Source organism: Panicum hallii, chromosome 3 (genome assembly GCF_002211085.1).
Source record: "Panicum hallii strain FIL2 chromosome 3, PHallii_v3.1, whole genome shotgun sequence".
Classification (NCBI taxonomy): Eukaryota; Viridiplantae; Streptophyta; class Magnoliopsida; order Poales; family Poaceae; genus Panicum; species Panicum hallii.
The window spans coordinates 23,120,617-23,136,998 of NC_038044.1; the positions used below are offsets into that span (position 1 = coordinate 23,120,617).

Here is a 16,382-nt window from a genome sequence, read left to right on the forward strand (position 1 = left end):
CTATTCACGATCGTAACAGCAATACATGGGCCACACATGCACACACATGCAAACAATAGAAAAATATAAGAAACAGTACACCAATACAATAGAACAGCACATAAAACTGGCCTAGAACTATTCTACGCGTTACAACGATCGCGTGGATATAAAGAACACCTAAAACGGAGCTAAAACGCGAAAACTACGCTTAAAACAAGATCCAGGAACCTATTTGCGAGAAAAACAGAACTTCCAGGGGGGTTCTGCGCAAAAACCGAGGGCCTAAACGTAAATAAACCCTAGACACAGGAGCTAGACTGCAAAAACTACAGGGCTAGGGCTGATAAACTATTTTCCAGGAAGCTCAGGGGGTCAAACAGGAAGAAAAGGACCTGTTTGCAATTATTTTTGAACCACGGGGTGGATTGCTGGTGGATTGCGGGTTGATTCTTCAAAAAGACAGGGCCTCTTTAGCAAAAAGACAAGGCCGAAAGGGTACGTTCTAATCTGAGCCGTTGGATCTAATTTATACGGCCCAGATTAGAAACTATAACGTGAAGGGGTACGCGCGATCGTCGGCCTTCGGATCAAGATCGGACGGTTGAGGTGAGATCTGCGGCTGAAGCTCACGCGGTCCACCGGATTCAAAACGAGCGGGTGAGATCTAATGGCGATCTGGTCGGCTCCGGTGGCGGCGGGACGATGGGCGCGGCGGAAGCCGACGGAAGCTCGCCGGAGTCCACGCGATTAGACTCTTCCGGCCTCGATTCGGGGTACTGCTGGCACGGGGAGAGAGAGAGAAGCACGGGGAACTCGATTGGGGGAAAAGGAGGCAGCTAAATCGGCCGTAGCGGCCGAGCGGCGGCGAGCAGAGGCTCGGGAGCTCCGGCGGCGGCGGGCGGCTGCGGAGGGACGGGACCGAGGGAGAAGATGGGCGAGAGAGTTTCCTTACCACACCGGGGTAAGCCCACGGTGCTTGGGCGACGGCAGAGGGCGGCGAGGAGACGGTGCGGCGGCGACCCGAGGCTTGCGGCGATGGCGAGCGCGGCGGCTAGGGTTTGGTGCGGGCGAGCACGGCGGCGACCTGGGGGAAACCCTAGGGAGGCGGCGGGGCTTCGTAGGGCGGCCACGCGGCGTCCTGGCGAGCGGGCCCGAGGAAAAGCTCGCCGGGGATATCGAGAGGGAGTTGGGCGCCGGAGAAGAAGAGGAAGAGAAGAGGGAGGCGCTGACGCGCGGGCCCGAGCTGGCAGCGAGAGGAAGGAGGGACAGCGGCTGAGGGGGAGCTGGTTCGGGCTGGGCCGCGGGAGAAAAGAGAGAGAGAGAGAGAGAGAGAGAGAGAGGCGCTGGGCTGGGGAAAAGGTGGGTCGGGGCGCGGCCCACGCGGGGGAAGAGAGGAAAGAGGGGAGAGAGCTGGGCCTTGGGTGGCCCATGCGGGAGTGAGGAGGGGAAAGGGGGCCCGAGAGAGAGGGAGAGAGGGGAGAGGGGAGTGGGCCGGGGAAAGAAAGAAGAAGGGAGAGAGATAACTGGGCCTATGGGGTTTGGGTTACTTCCTTCCCTTTTCTTTTCTACTCAAACATCCAAACAAACCATTTGAATTCAAAATACAATTTGAATTCAAACCTATAAACTCAACACAAATAAAACAATGCTGCAGCATGAATGCACAAACAATTTAATCCTATGATAAATTTTATTTCCTTGTGTTATAAATTGCTTTAAATGCCACAAAAATTAAGGAAAAGCCTGGAAAATTTATTTAAGCCCAAATAAATTCATTAAAATTTAGGGAAATTACATTAGGGTGTTACAGGCACTCGGCAAAGTTTCCTATTTTTTTATTTTTCAACGCATCATCGTGAACTGTTGAAATGTGGCAACCTTTGCCGAGTCTTCACAAACTGGACACTCGGCAAAGACAATATTTGCCGAGCGCTATTCTTTGACACTCGGCAAAACATATTTATTTTTTTCCTTTTTCCACCCAAACTTTTTCTGTTGTGATTCTAGATTACCTTGAACTACATATGCAAGTTTGGCACATTACTCGAATTGTTTGCTATATTTAGTCAATTTATTTTATTTGATTGAATTTGTTGGAATAATTCAAATTTGAATTGCAAGTCATTCAAAGAGTGGAAAAAATAAATTGAAAAATGATATTCATATTATTGAGCCTACTTATCCAAAAATTTTAAACATCTCATGTTCATGAAGCATGACCACAAACTTAGGGTCCGGTTGTTTTTAAATTGTATAAAAAGTAAATTTGGTCAGAAAATCATAAAACTTGCCCAGATGTCATGATATCATATGTGGAGGCTGTGATAAAAATTTGATAAAGTTTCATAAAAGTTGTAACATACGATGCTTACAAACCGAAGAATGTCCAAATAAGTTTCATGATTTCATGTGAAGGTCAACTAGGTGTTAAACATCGTAGCTGACAAACTTTCACGAAAGTTAGCCAAAATTTTATCATAGCCTCTACATATGATATCATAACATCTGGGCAAGTTTCATGATTTTCTGACCAAATTTGCATTTTATATAATTTAAAAATAACCGGACCCCAAGTTTGTGGTCATGCTTCGTGAACATGGTATGTTTGAAATTCTTGTCTGTTCATGGATAAGGTGTCGAAGTAGGCTCAATAATATGAATATCATTTTTCGATTCATTTTTTTCTACTCTTTGAATGACTTGCAATTCAAATTTGAATTATTCCAAGAAATTCAATCAAATGAAATAAATTGACTAAATATAGCAAACAATTTGAGTAATGTACCAAATTTGCGTATGTAGTTCAAGGTAATCTAGAATCACAACAGAAAAAGTTTGGGTAGAAAAAGAAAAAAATAAATATGTTTTGCCGAGTGTCTAGAAAAAGCGCTCGGCAAATCACACATTTGCCGAGTGTCCGCGATACCGACACTCGACAAAGCTAACGGCCATTTGCTGTCGTTCGCAGCTGACAGAGCTTTGCCGAGTGTCTGTCTTTGCCGAGTGTAGGGCACTAGGCAAAATAGATTTTGCCGAGTGTTATTGTTTGCCGAGCGCTTGACACTCGGCAAATCTATTGTTCGCCGAGCGTTTCTTTTTGCCGAGTGCAGCACTCGGCAAAGGTCTTATTCGTCGAGTGCAGCACTCGGCAAAGGTCTTATTCGCCGAGTGCCCGACGAAATGATCTCGGCAAAAACTTTTGCACTCGGCAAAGGTGCCATCTCCGGTAGTGCCCTTTGGGAGGGCTTCGGCTCTGGCTCTTCAGCAGCTTCTGCTGGAGCCCTACCAAACGGGGGAAGGAGGTGAAGCAGCTCCACCGAAATATGTGAGAGCCGTTTTTGTGGCTTTGCCTACGGGATGGTAGAGCAGACGGAGCCAGAAAAACTAGCATGGAGCCAGAGCCCTCCTAGAGACCCTTAGTCCGTGGATGCGCCCCCCGGCAGTCCGCAGCCACCCGCAGCCCCAGCCCCCTGCCGCCATGCCGCGTCGCCCAATCGGCAAGCCGCAGCAGCCCGCGGCCCCCGGTTACCCGAATTATCCGACCCGAAACTCCTGAATTACCCAAACGCCCGGACCTTCTACACAGGAAAGAGACAGGCCCTTTTTTATAATTAAGAGACGGGCCTTGAACTTGGCCCAAACGAAGCCCATCATCTATCGGATTGGACAGGCTTTTAGGTGTCTTCCCATCGAACATCTCGAATTCTCGATCGAAACCGAGAAAAATCGGTAGGGGTCGGGACAGCAGTAGTGGCGCTGCCGCCGCCACCGCGGGGGAGGTAGCATCTAGCCACTCCGCTGCCGCCGTCTCCGGTAAGTCCCCCTCCCTCGTTTTCGCACGAATGCCGGGCCAAAACCCTCGCCCGATTGCTTGGTGCTTTTCTCGCGTCCTGAATCGACGGTGTGAAAGTATGTTGCACCAGGTCTGGAATGGCTTCGGTGGTGGAGAGGCGGAGGGAGGACCACTCCCGGAGATCGCGCTCCCCGGCCAGGGACAGGGAGCGTAGGGGCACGCCGCCATGCAGGCAGAGCCCGCCTAAGCGGAGGCCAGCGCGTCGTACAGGGACAGGGAGAGGTCGCCTCCGAGGGAGAAGGCGAAGGAGCGTACCAGGTCGCCGCGGTCTCCTGCTAAGGCCAGCCTGACGCAGAGGAAGAGGTCGCCTCCGAGGGAGAAGGCGAAGGACCAGCGGGTCAGGTCACCGAAACACGGGAGGGAGCAGTCACGATCACCTTCGCCTGCCAGGAGGCGCGGCTCTAGGTCTCCATCACCACGCACCAAGAGGCTGAGGAGAGCCCATGGCGAGCGGGAGGCTGCGCAGGTGACTGACAATGATCGCCGCAAGTCCACCTGGAGGCACTGGGAGCCTGATGAGGCGAGGGATGCTTCGAGTGACAGGAAGGTTGAGCGGGAGATGGCGCAGGTAACCAATGGTGACCGCCGCAAGTCCTTTCACAGGGAAGACAGGGACTCAGGAGGCAAGCACCGTGAGCATGATGAAGGGAGGGATGCATCTAGAGATAGAAAGGCAGAGCGGGAGGATGCCAGAGATAAGAAATCTGATCGAGATGATTCAAAGGATCATTCAAGGCATAGAAGGGCTGGAAAGGATGATAAGTCTGGTGCTTCAAAGGAGACATTGTCGAGCCCGGATGATGATAGGCATGATTCAAGAGGTGGAAGGTCTGATCGCGATGACTGGAAAGCTGCTTCTTCAAGGGAGCAAAGGGTGGACCGTACTGAGAAAAAGGATTCATCAAGGGAGAAACTGACGGGTCGGGAGGAGAGCAATGGAGGATCGGAAGGTCATCTAGGCGTGGTCGATCTGTGTCTCCAGATGAGCACAGGCATAGGGGCAGGCATGAGTCCCATCCATCACCGAGGGTCTCCAGAAGTGCAGCACGTACTGAGGTCTCTGATGATATCCGATCCTTCACTTTGTATCTCTCCATTTCTCCATATGTACTTGGCTTGGTGTTCTCTTATTGCATGACTGTTTTCCGTTACTACTGGCAAATTTATAGTCTCCCAAATAAGTACGAAGTCAGAAAATTATTTCCAATGCCATCAATTTTGGACTATTAATTGTAGATTGTGAAATTAGTAGTCCTCACACTCTCACTGCTGATGCAGTATGTTAGTTATATCAATCTGACTGTCGTTATGTTTTATTTCAGGATATCAATTCTAGAGGAGGTGAAGCATCCAGGTCAGTGCTCAACAGTCAACACTAACCTCTCTCATGTTCCATTAGCACCATAACTCTTGACATTTTAATCTGTAATAGAAGCATCGTGTGCTGCTGATTTTAATTTTAGTCTGTAGATGAACAAATGTTTAGCGAAAACAGCTATTGATCTGCAATTTCAATGCTCGACATTGAGGAGCCAATTTTTTTTCTCTAGTCAGTTATCTTTCCACTTTACGGAAAACAGGCAATGCCAAACACAGTCATAATGAAGGCAACACTTTGCAGTTTCTATAGCTGTTTATTTAGCATTGACAGATCGTTATCTTTTGTTCACCCTCTCATTATTAATGTGGGATTGATGGATTTAGCCTTTTTTCTATCCTGCTATTAGATAATGTTGTACTGTCGGCTTTCAATCCTGCTGTTTACTATTACTATAAGAAAGGTTCTCACTTTTATATATGCTTCACATTTAGTAATGGTGAAGTCTTCCTGTTTTGGTCAGGAGCGGAGATCCTGATGCTTTGGCAATAATGAATGCTGCCACAGAAGCTCTTGAAGCAAAAGAAAAAGTGGTGCATGATCCATGACGAATATAGTAGATGATGATGAAAGCAATTTATCTATCTGAAGAATATTGCAGCATTTCCATTTATGCGATGTTTGCTGTTTTCTTAAATATTAGATAGTTGCCATTTTCTGCGTACTGTTATTTGAAACCTCCCACACCCTTGTTTTGCAGCAAAAGCCATCCTTTGAGTTATCTGGAAAGCTTGCTGAGGAGACCAACAGAGTTGCAGGTGCTTGGCTCTTGTATCTTATGATAATTTATTTATGTGAGCATAGGTGTGCAATCGTTTGTAGTGGTGAAACCATTAATTGGATGCAGCAAATTGTGTGTGCCTGTAGTGCTGTGAGCATACTGCATTGTCCTTGGTGATGACACTTTGTTCCTACTTCAGGTGTAAATCTATTATATTCAGAACCCCCAGAGGCTCGCAAGTCAGAGATTAGATGGAGCCCCTATGTATTTAAGGGTGGAGAACCGCTGAATGGTAGTTGTTCTCTCGACTTGTTTACTCCATGTATGAATACCATTTTTGTTTCATGTCATGGTTTCTGTTAGTTAACTAGTTTTTTTTTCCCAAAATAGGTAGAAGGAGCATACTAACATTTAGGCATTTAACATCATATGGTGTCATATACTTATTTTCCTCGGATGAACCCAGCAGCTGCACTAGCAAAAATTATCTCCTTTGTTCTAATCGTTAACCATGGGCACATTCCCATTAAATCCAAGGACCACATTCATCTACATCTCATGTCTACTGTATCACTTAAGCATGACAATTATCCACTTGCGGACCTTTATAATAATGTTTAATTTCTCTCCCGAGTTTAAGCAAAGGACAAGTTGTTTTTGGTTGCAATTGGAATGACCATGGCAACAGAGAGGTGTAAGTGTAACAGAGAACAAACTTTTGCGTACTATCAATCAGGGATGGGGGCAGTAGGGTGGGTAGGGGGAGCCCTGGTCCCCCCTAATGCTCCGGTAAATCCACCAATTAGAATTAAAATTTTGCACGTAAACAACATAAACACCACTATCTTAAAGAAACTCAACAATTAGGGGAGACTTCCCCAGGTTTTGTTCTAAGGTCTCGTGCTTCGAACCTGGGTCGGAACATTAGTTTCAACAACTCCTGGAGTTCAACGCTCTAACTGGTCCACCGCAAGAAGCTTGTCTAAATACACCTAGCATCACTTATTACTAGCAATTTTAGAAAGTTTTTGACACTTGTCAGTTCATTTAAATAGGGCACATGCAAACCTGTGGACTTTTGGAGTATGACATTATAACAACATAAGGTTAAACTAATACAGTTATTTTTCTCTTCCTGAGAATTAGAAGGGCTCTTTGAAGTACCGTGTGCTGTATCCGTCAAATGCAACTTATTTCATGAATGAATAAAGATTTGCAGTGTCGGCTGAGCATCGGTTCACAACAGATATCTCATTAGATTTCGTTTGAATCGGAGTGAATGAACTTAATTTAGTTTTAGTTACTGTTGACCATATCATTGCTAATGTGGGTCAAATGACCAACATACCTAAAGGTTGCCAGCAAAGTGGATTTGAGCTCCGGTATGCACTCAACCAGCGGTCCGAAGGCGCATTTGTATCTGACCTCTTTTATTCAGTTTCCTGCATCACTTAGGGCCATTTCTTCCCCCTTTTGTGTTGTAGGGTTCTAGGCTTCTTTACCTAAAGCTTAAAATCATTTAAATGCAAAACCAAAACCAAAACCATATGCAATCAGTTGGCTTTTTCCAATTTTGTGGAACCCTGCAAAATCATACTTATTAGAACTTACAATTCATGTGTGGAATGCTGAAGAACTGACATGCTCCTCTTTGTGATCCTATGCTTCTGTTTTGCACTTGAATGTTTCTTATGGTTATCCTATTGTTTTCATAGTGTTTTTATTACTCAATCTCTATAATGCCTTCTGTGGTTGCAATGTATTAGCAATGCTTTATCATACTGCCTTGTTTGGCAGGCCTTATCTGATGGATCTTGATAGTACAAATGGGACTTTCATTAATGTAAGTGTTCTAGTAATTTGTGTCAATCTAGTCAGACTGCGGTCATGTTCTGAATGTGCTTTATTTATGCAGGAAAATCGCATCGAACCTTGTCGCTATTATGAACTATTTGGAAAAGATACAATCAAGTTTGGCAATAGTAGGCATGATCATAACCACTGAAGAAGCACGATATCTGTTTTCTGGTTAATATGTGCATAGATGTCTTTGCTCTCTTCATTTGTCCTCGTTGCATCAATTCAAGAAAGTGGCATATATCTAGATTCTTCAGTATCATGTGTAGTAACTTGGTTTCCTATGTGAATTGCTCAGTTTAAACCTTTTTCAAATTTAGGTGTGAAATATATTCATTCTTCTTTTGGCAGCTTTTCCTTGTTCCCACCTATATTAATATATTGTATATTTTTAATTCTGTCATTTCTCAGGAAAGTACTTCTTTTTGATAGAAATGTAATTTGTTTCACCTTTTGGTTCACAAATTAAGTAGTAAGAGAAAATGACCATGGCCCCCTCATTTGCCCCATACTTAAGTTTTTTCTCTCTTTTAAGTATGTTGGGGAGGGGCAGGAGCTCAAGAGAAATGTGGAGGCTCATTTGTTTATGAGAACTGCATTAATATAGTTAGGGCACAATATGAAATTGGTGCAACAATCTCTTTCGAGAATTCTTGAGGCTAAACCAACTTATATATGTTGTTGGAGTATATACAATGTAAGAACTTTCCTGCAGCATGATACCCGTTATGCTCATGGTGCTCCCTATTAATCCTCATGGTGCTCCCTATTAATCGGCTTCAGTTTGCAAATTCAACTTTCCAAGTCGTTCTAAGGAACATATGTTCTACTATGGGAAAACATTTTTTTATTGATCTGTGCGCACAAGTTTGACCTCTTAATATCTTCCGAAAAAAGTTACTACTTATTGCTGCCTGATGTTTTCTCCATACCAGATGCAATGGTTCTATTTCCACACATTTCCAGAATCATCACGTTAAAATAATCGGTTGGTCTCTTTTCCCCTGCAGCCGGAAGTACGTTTTACTCCATGAAAATTCAACAGAATGAGGATCGAAATGTCCGAATACATTTATTGTAGGAGAAAATTCAGCAGAAGCATGTGCTGATACTTGTTTTTTGTTTAAACAAAAAGATGGACTGGGGAATGGTCAGCTGGTATTGCTTTTGGCCTGCGATTTCTTCACAGGTGTGTAGGGCTATCTTCATGAAAAGAGCAACCTGCAGCAGGTAGCCTTCATCTTGTATTCAACCATGTTTTGTACTGCTGGCATTCATATCACTTGGCATCGGAGGCAGCTGTTTATGATCTGTACTACAGTGATGGTGATCATGGATTCAGTAATTTTAATTGCGCGTGTCTCAGATCTGCTTGCCTTTCCCTATCCGGCGTGCTGCTAGTTCTGTATTACGCATTGTGCCTGTTGCTCGAGTATGGTGGGAAGGATCTTAGATGAACTGCCACTTTCACATTGTCTTCTGTGATTCCGAAAATTAACAATTTATTTTGGATCCTTCGTACTCCCTCCGTTCCAAATCAGAGGTTCTGGCTTTTCTAGATATATAGTATTTTTATAGTATTTTCTACTTCTTCCGTTTCAAATTATAATTTATTTTGATTTTATTAGATATATAATTTTGCTATATATTTAGATATAATATACATCTAGATGTATAGCAAAATATATATTTAAAAAAGTCAAAATGAATAACGAATTGTACGGAGGTAGTATGTACCTAGGTATAATTTAAATCTAGATGCATACCAAATGATATAGCAAATGATATATATTTAGAAAAGTTAAAATAATTTATAATGTAGAGGAGCAAGTGATTAGCTATGCATCGAGCTCAGGTCACGTCCACGGTACATTCCATCGTTTTAGAAGCAATTCCCTCTCGACATCTCGAGCCCCCAATGTTCTCTACAGCTCCGAATTTCCTTTGTCATCGACTTGATCGCTCTGCTGGTTTGGTTAGGTTCTCATTCGAGTAGGTGGGTTAATCGGATGAAAAAACGACGGCCTGGGTCGGGAGCACGGGCCCGGAGCAGCAATACGGAAAGGAAAAAAAATTATCTCCCTAAATTTTAGAATGAACTCGCGTTTTCTTACTAAACAATGAAATCGTCCGTCTAGACTACTTAAACTTACGATACTGGATGTATAATCTCCCTAATATAGCTTGGAATTTAGTTACTCAAGCATACGTGATCCAATGAGTATGAAGTTTTTACTACAGCTCAAGAATATAATGGTTAGCCTATCATAAAATTTTATCATAATTGGACTACGAAAACTGTAGTTATGAATTAATTACAGAAAAGTATATATCTAAAAGTAAAAGAAAGTTTACTAAATTATATTATATCATATATTTACTGCATAGATCTACTTATGTGGTTACTATAATTTTTCAAATATTTAGCCAAATTAAATATAAAAGAAAAAGAAAAAACTACTGAGATAAACCATCCAGGAAGGTCGTGTATCCGGTGTCGCGAATCCAACAATAAGAATATGGTTTTATTGTGTAGCGAGGAAATGCAGATTCATCATAAAGTTAAAGTTGAGGGAGATAAAAGGATTTTTTCCATACGGAAATGGAGTAGCCGGTAGAGTGCGCAGAAGGCCACTTTGGTGGGCTACTAATGGGCTGAAGCCCACGTCTGAAAATGGGCGTTCGAAAATGCCCCCTCCTCTATATAAACCGAGCCCTTGAAGCATCGTCACCCCTGAAACCCTAGCTTTCCTCACGCTGCGCCGCCGACGGTAAGACCCAAGAGAACCCTTCCTCCTCTTCCTCCTGCGCGCGCTCCCAATCATTTTGCTTCGCTCCCTTCCTCTGTTTCATTTCCCCTTATCCTAATGCGATTGTTCGTATTTGGATTTCTTTGCGGAACCGCAGGTGATTAGGAGCAGGAGCCTGAAGAGGGATCTGCGATGGCCAAGTCAAAGAACCACACGGCGCACAACCAGTCGTACAAGGCGCACAAGAACGGCATCAAGAAGCCCAAGCGCCACCGCCAGACCTCCACCAAGGGGGTACGTGCTTCGCTTTCCAGGCTTGCCTCTGCATCATGCTAGATCTGAATTCTTAAGAAAGCATGCTCTGTAAATCTTGCATTTTTTACAGCCTTTCGCTAGAACACGATGTTATTCATTATGTGGCCTTGTGGTCTAATTCAAACGTAACAGGTTCAGTATCATGGTTTGATGCTATAAATACCAGATGCTGGCAACTTACTGTAGTTTTCTACCAGTCCGAAATCATCTTGCTTATTGCACATTTGTGAAAGCAATTGTAGTGTAACTGTTCTAAAATTTCACATTATGCTGTATAAGTATTTAATGTGCATCAGTAGAAGTTATGATTTGTATTACGCTGAACTTGGTATGCTGTCTATTTCTGTTTTATTAGTGGTTCACTGCTGGCTCTAGGATTAGGTATTTTTGTTGTATGTTGCTCCAGTTTTAGACCTGTTTGATTACATTGGTACCACTGTAGATTTTCCCTTGTAACTTTGTAGCTACATTTCCTGATGTTTTACAGTGTTTGTTGCTGCCTCAATGGTCTTTGATTTGTGTTTTGTACATCAAATCACTTGATATGTTGAAGATTTTGAGGTGATGAGACTTGTCACCGATGGGCTAAGGTGTAACTTGGCCCTTGTGGTGACCTATGCCTTGATGGCATGGGTTATGTACTTCTGCATTGGTGGCTTGATCCAAAAAAGATGTTTGTGGTAGTGCTAGTTATTATGATGTACAGATTGTTTCTTGCTGTATATTCTGATGTCTGTATAGTGCTCATGAAATTTTTCGTAAAACCTTGTGCATATTTGTTTAAGTATGCTCTTCTGAATTTTGTTTTATTCTGTGTTTGTCTATTAACTGTCTCGTTTTGTGCTCTTTTAGATGGACCCAAAGTTCCTGAGGAACCTGAGGTACTCAAGGAAGAACAACAAGAAGAGCGGTGAGGCTGAGGCAGAGGAGTAAACTGCTGGAATTTCAGATGATGAATTCCTGTCTTGTGTCGCTAGGGTCTGGAGTCTTGAACTTAATGCTCTGTTCTGTATGACCAAAGGTCCTCAGTTGGTACCAAAGTTTTTGTTGTCTTGCTGCCTGGCTGGATTTGAATTAAAACCGTTATTTGCAGCCTTTTGAGAATTGGGAACCCCGAGTATGTCGTTCTAGTTTCTGTGATGTCTATTATCACCAGTTTTGCCTGCTGTAACTTACGCCGCGTCATGTGTGGGTGGTTTGCTCAGACATTCTGTCTATCAAGTATTTGGGCACGGCCTTGCATTTGCGATGTGGGCTGAACGTTGCTTGCCTCAGGTTCTTGTCTGAGCCCGTCTTAGCAGAAAGGGATGCTAACCAAATACAGGCGCACATCGTTTGCCTTGCCACCGAAAAGAGAACTACTTGCGCTGCGCTGCGGAGTTTGTATCCCTGCAAGCAGAACAAAACTGTCTTGTGCAGTAGGAGAAGCGAAAGGTGCGAGAGACATTTGTGGACTAAGGTGTATTGCGCTGGTACCAGTGTTGCTGATGCAGGTTCTTATCATTCAGACTTATGGATCATGCACCTGCTATTTTTCCACTATTTCAGAGTGTTACTTCGATTCCAAATATAGAGAGCATCCCAAATGTGCTTTCTATTATTGTCGGTATCGAGAGCATTCTTAATATACACAAAAGACACTAGAAATACATTACCACTGTTCCATATAATATACATTTTCCTAGGAAATTAAGAGTGCAAAAACTAGTATGGTGCTTACAAAAAAAAAATCATAAATGGATTCCATGGCACCTTAGAATCAAGCAAAAAGGAAACCTTGATTCCTTCACTATATTGCCGTTTCAGTGATCTTCAGCTAAATCAACTGAAAGGAGACTCTCGACTACTGACTCCATCGTTGCCCTTTTCTTCCTCTCTTCCTCCAAGCACGAGACAGCCAACTTGATCAAAGCTTTCGCTTGCGAGTAGTCGAATTCACCTCCCAGTCTGACATCTACAAACTCTGCTATCCAAAAGGGTTCCTCCCTGTCCAATCTGTAATAAAGCATCTTTATGAACTTCTTCAGCATGACATGCACCTTGTCATCCTCACCTTTGACCAAATCGAAAATCCGTGTTCCTGTCACTAGTTCAAGAAGCACAACTCCATAGCTGTACACGTCGACCTTCGCGGTTATCGGCAAACCAGATATCCACTCTGGAGCAATGTAACCTATGGTTCCTCGTGCTCGAGATACGTTTTCATTATCCCCAGACCTGTTGAGCAGCTTCGCCAACCCGAAGTCGGTGATCTTAGGTTCCAGATCTTGGTCCAGTAAAATGTTCTCAGGCTTCAGGTTGCAGTGAATGATCCACTCTAGGCACTCATGGTGAAGATAGGCCAGCCCCTTGGCGACACCTAAGGCAATGTTGAATCTCTGCTTCCAGTCTAAAGAGATTTTGCTTTTGAACAATACGTCGGCCAATGATCCTTTCTCAGCATACTCGAGGACCAGCATCCTATGAGATCTTTCTGAGCAATATCCATATATTCTTACTAGGTTCATATGGTTAATCCTTGCAATGACATGCAGCTCATCATGGAATTCTTCTCTGCTGTGCCTAATACTTCCCAGCTTTTTTACGACAACCATTCGGTCGTCATCCAGTGTTCCCTTATAGGCGACCCCTCTACCTCCCCATCCAAGCTCATGAGTAAACTTTTCTGTTGCCTTAGCCAGCTCCCTGTAACTAAACATTCGGAAATGGTTTGCCATCATCTTGTAGCCTTCCTCAGCTGCCCATACTTGTGATGACCTCAATTCCTTCCTCAATACAAAGAACCATGCAAATGCGAAGAAGAACACTTCGATGATGAAGAAAGCACCGATAAACCCGTAGAAGTAGAACCATTTTGATTGATCCTCACTAGTCTTATGCCAGTAGCTGGGATTTTGTTCCATGTTTAGTGTGCTTACAGGGCCGCATTTAAGATGATACGGTAAGGGATCGAGCACATTGGACTGCGGAATGGGGAATTTTGATGTGTCCGGACTTGAAGGGAGTTTGATGTACATTGTCCGCACAGTAGGATTTGGAAAGGACCTTCCATTGAATAGAAGAGACTTGGGATAGCATGTTCCATTTCCTTCCTGGTACTGAAACCCCTTACAGGAGCAGTCGCTTAAGCATGCTTTCCGACAGGCTTCCCATGGAACCTTTTCGATTCTCTGCTGATCAGATCCCCAAAAATCAGTGTTCCGAAGTTCCAAAAAGGTCACATTCTGCTCCCCATCACATGTTATGTCTACAATGGGCAGGCAACCTTCTGTCCAGTTACGTGGGTTCTTCATCCGATAGCCGGGCGTGCAAGAACATGTCGGTTTAGGCGAATAGTGGCAGATTCCATACGGACCACACACACCATGAGTCTTGCACGGTTGAGACTCAGCAATCCATGAAACTGACCATGTTTTGTCTGAATTGTTCAAGCTGTAGAGCCTAAGATTCCCATCATAATCCAACTTGAGCCTTCTCTTAATCCCAGTGCCTCTGTCAGAAGCAGCAAGCACATGGCTGTTTGCAAAGTCACTCGAAAAAATCTCCCCAGAATCACCAAGGCTCGCTATCCTAGTACTGTTGTAGAAGTTCCTACCATTCTCGTAGTACTGGAAATCAGGATCTGGCCAGTACACACTTGTAACATTGGCATCATCGTATATGAGCGACAGCATCGACTGATCGCTGAACCGGAAGGTGTAGTGGCCAGGAACATGAAGCTGGGTGGTAGAAACTAACTTGGACGCCTCCTTGACGCACTGCGTGGGGAGGAACGTGTCGGTCGGCGAGCCGAAGCTCTGCCATACGATGTCGCCGCTGGAGTTCTTGAGGACAAGGTTCCCGGTGTCCAGCAGCTGGGCGTACTGGACGTCCGGGACGAACTTGCCGTCGGTCTGCCACACCACCGTGCCGTCGTAGTCGGTGAGCACCATGGCGCCGTCCTTGCGCAGGGTGACGGCGGCGCCCCACGCGTGCACCGGGCTGCCGCGGTTGGCGCTCCAGACCACGGCCTCGTCGGCGGCGTCCGTGTACCATACCGAGAAGGTGAAGGCGCCGTCGTAGACGCGATAGAAGCCGCAGGAGAATGTGCCGTCCGGTGACCGGAGGATGTGGGTGTCGTGCTCCTCGACGGCGAGCGAGGATTTCCGGGGTAGGGTGTCGCGAGGCGCCGCGGCGGCGGCGGCGGCGCTCAAGGGTGGAGCGAGCGGCGAGGAGAGGAGGAGGGCGAGAGCTGCGAGGAGCCGAGCAGCCATGGCTGCAGGGATGGTGTGAGCTCAGCTTCGTCAGATCTGGGATGAGCATTGCTGGACTAAGCTAGGTACAGCTCCAGTTGCTCCATATTGAATTGTACATGGTTGCTGTTCTTGCCTCTTGGTCAAAAACAAACAGGGCTGGAGCAACGGCGTGTTGGAATGTTTCTCTTTGTAGCTTGTGACTTTGTAAAACTTATCCAGCAGAAGAGATGAACTCGCAGTTGGACTTTGCCCGCGACGAGCTAGAGATGATGGACTGGCGAAACAACCGGTTCGGCGAGGCAAAGTCGCTCTCTCATCTCAAGGATGATCACGATGCGTCGCGGTGACTTTTTTTCATCCGATCGATCGAGTTGTCGGAACCCTCAAGTAAGCACGAGGATCGGGTCAGGAAAGTCGCTGTCGCACAGGAGCATTGACATTTTTCTGACGATGACAGGTGTGTTCCGCGTTTCAGACATGTCAAACGACGTGAATTTTATTATTAGACTGCTCCGAATGACAGCTGACGTCATGTAAAAATGACAGGAGGGAGTACTCCCTCTGTCTAGAAAACGTGAGATATTTTAATTTTGTTCCGAGTCAATTTTATCTAAGTTTATTCAAATTTAAAGAAAAGTATGTTAACATCTACGACACCAAATAGATAATACTAAAGACGTATTCCATGTTCGATTTAATAAAACTAGCTTGCTGTTTGTAGATGCTGGTGTAATTTTTCAACAAATTTAGTTAAATTTAGAGAGTTTTAACTTGAGGCAAAATAATTTTTTTTTTTGTATTTTGGAGTGGAGGTGTTAGTATTGAAGTGATGTGATGCGTGTTTGTGGAAGTATGTTATTAATATTGTTGCCTATATGTATTGTGACCTGGCGAGGAAATTTTGTCAAGAATTGCTGCACCTGGAATTTTATATCTGGGGTCAGAGGTGCGCCTTGAATTGATATGCAATGCAAGACACTTAGGGCTGTGTTTGGTAGCACTTCCTGGTACCTAAAACCGGTACTATAGCGCTACTATGCGTCTATGCCTCGATGTAGGGAGGAGCTGGTGTTTATAGGTTTCGTCGGCATTGAGAAGCTAGAGAACCCTATAAATTCTGTTTGTTTGAGCTTTTAAGCACTTTTAGAGTATTAGCTTTCGAAAGTCCCAAAAGCCAAATGCCCTCAAAAGCCAGAGTCAGAAGTCAGAAGCACATTGTCATGAGCTTTTCAGCTTCTAGCTTTTGGGGGTATCTGTATTTTAGACATCCCAAAATAAAGCTAGTAGTCCA

The 16,382-nt window shown here is 44.5% G+C and overlaps 3 protein-coding genes across 3 annotated transcripts; 2 read left to right on the forward strand and 1 right to left on the reverse strand.

Annotated features, from left to right (window-relative positions):
* The first annotated feature begins 3,702 nt into the window (after positions 1 to 3,702).
* On the forward strand, positions 3,703 to 8,153 carry LOC112886683 (serine/arginine repetitive matrix protein 1-like). The gene is given in 10 exon segments (XM_025952649.1): positions 3,703 to 3,795; positions 3,893 to 4,027; positions 4,030 to 4,776; positions 4,779 to 4,891; positions 5,158 to 5,189; positions 5,677 to 5,746; positions 5,914 to 5,971; positions 6,134 to 6,226; positions 7,732 to 7,777; positions 7,850 to 8,153. Coding segments are annotated over 8 exon segments (1,239 nt in total). The 5' UTR covers positions 3,703 to 3,795; positions 3,893 to 3,912; the 3' UTR covers positions 7,743 to 7,777; positions 7,850 to 8,153.
* A 2,341-nt stretch (positions 8,154 to 10,494) lies between these two features.
* Positions 10,495 to 12,027, forward strand: LOC112887669 (60S ribosomal protein L29-1-like). The gene is made up of 3 exons (XM_025953912.1): positions 10,495 to 10,562; positions 10,699 to 10,835; positions 11,709 to 12,027. The coding sequence occupies exons 2-3, from the start codon at positions 10,734 to 10,736 to the stop codon at positions 11,787 to 11,789; spliced, it is 183 nt and encodes a 60-aa protein (XP_025809697.1). The 5' UTR covers positions 10,495 to 10,562; positions 10,699 to 10,733; the 3' UTR covers positions 11,790 to 12,027.
* A 456-nt stretch (positions 12,028 to 12,483) lies between these two features.
* LOC112887668 (putative receptor protein kinase ZmPK1) lies at positions 12,484 to 15,288 on the reverse strand. The gene has a single exon (XM_025953911.1). It carries the CDS (start codon positions 15,107 to 15,109, stop codon positions 12,659 to 12,661), a length of 2,451 nt encoding a protein of 816 aa, XP_025809696.1. The 5' UTR covers positions 15,110 to 15,288; the 3' UTR covers positions 12,484 to 12,658.
* Positions 15,289 to 16,382: the final 1,094 nt, after the last annotated feature.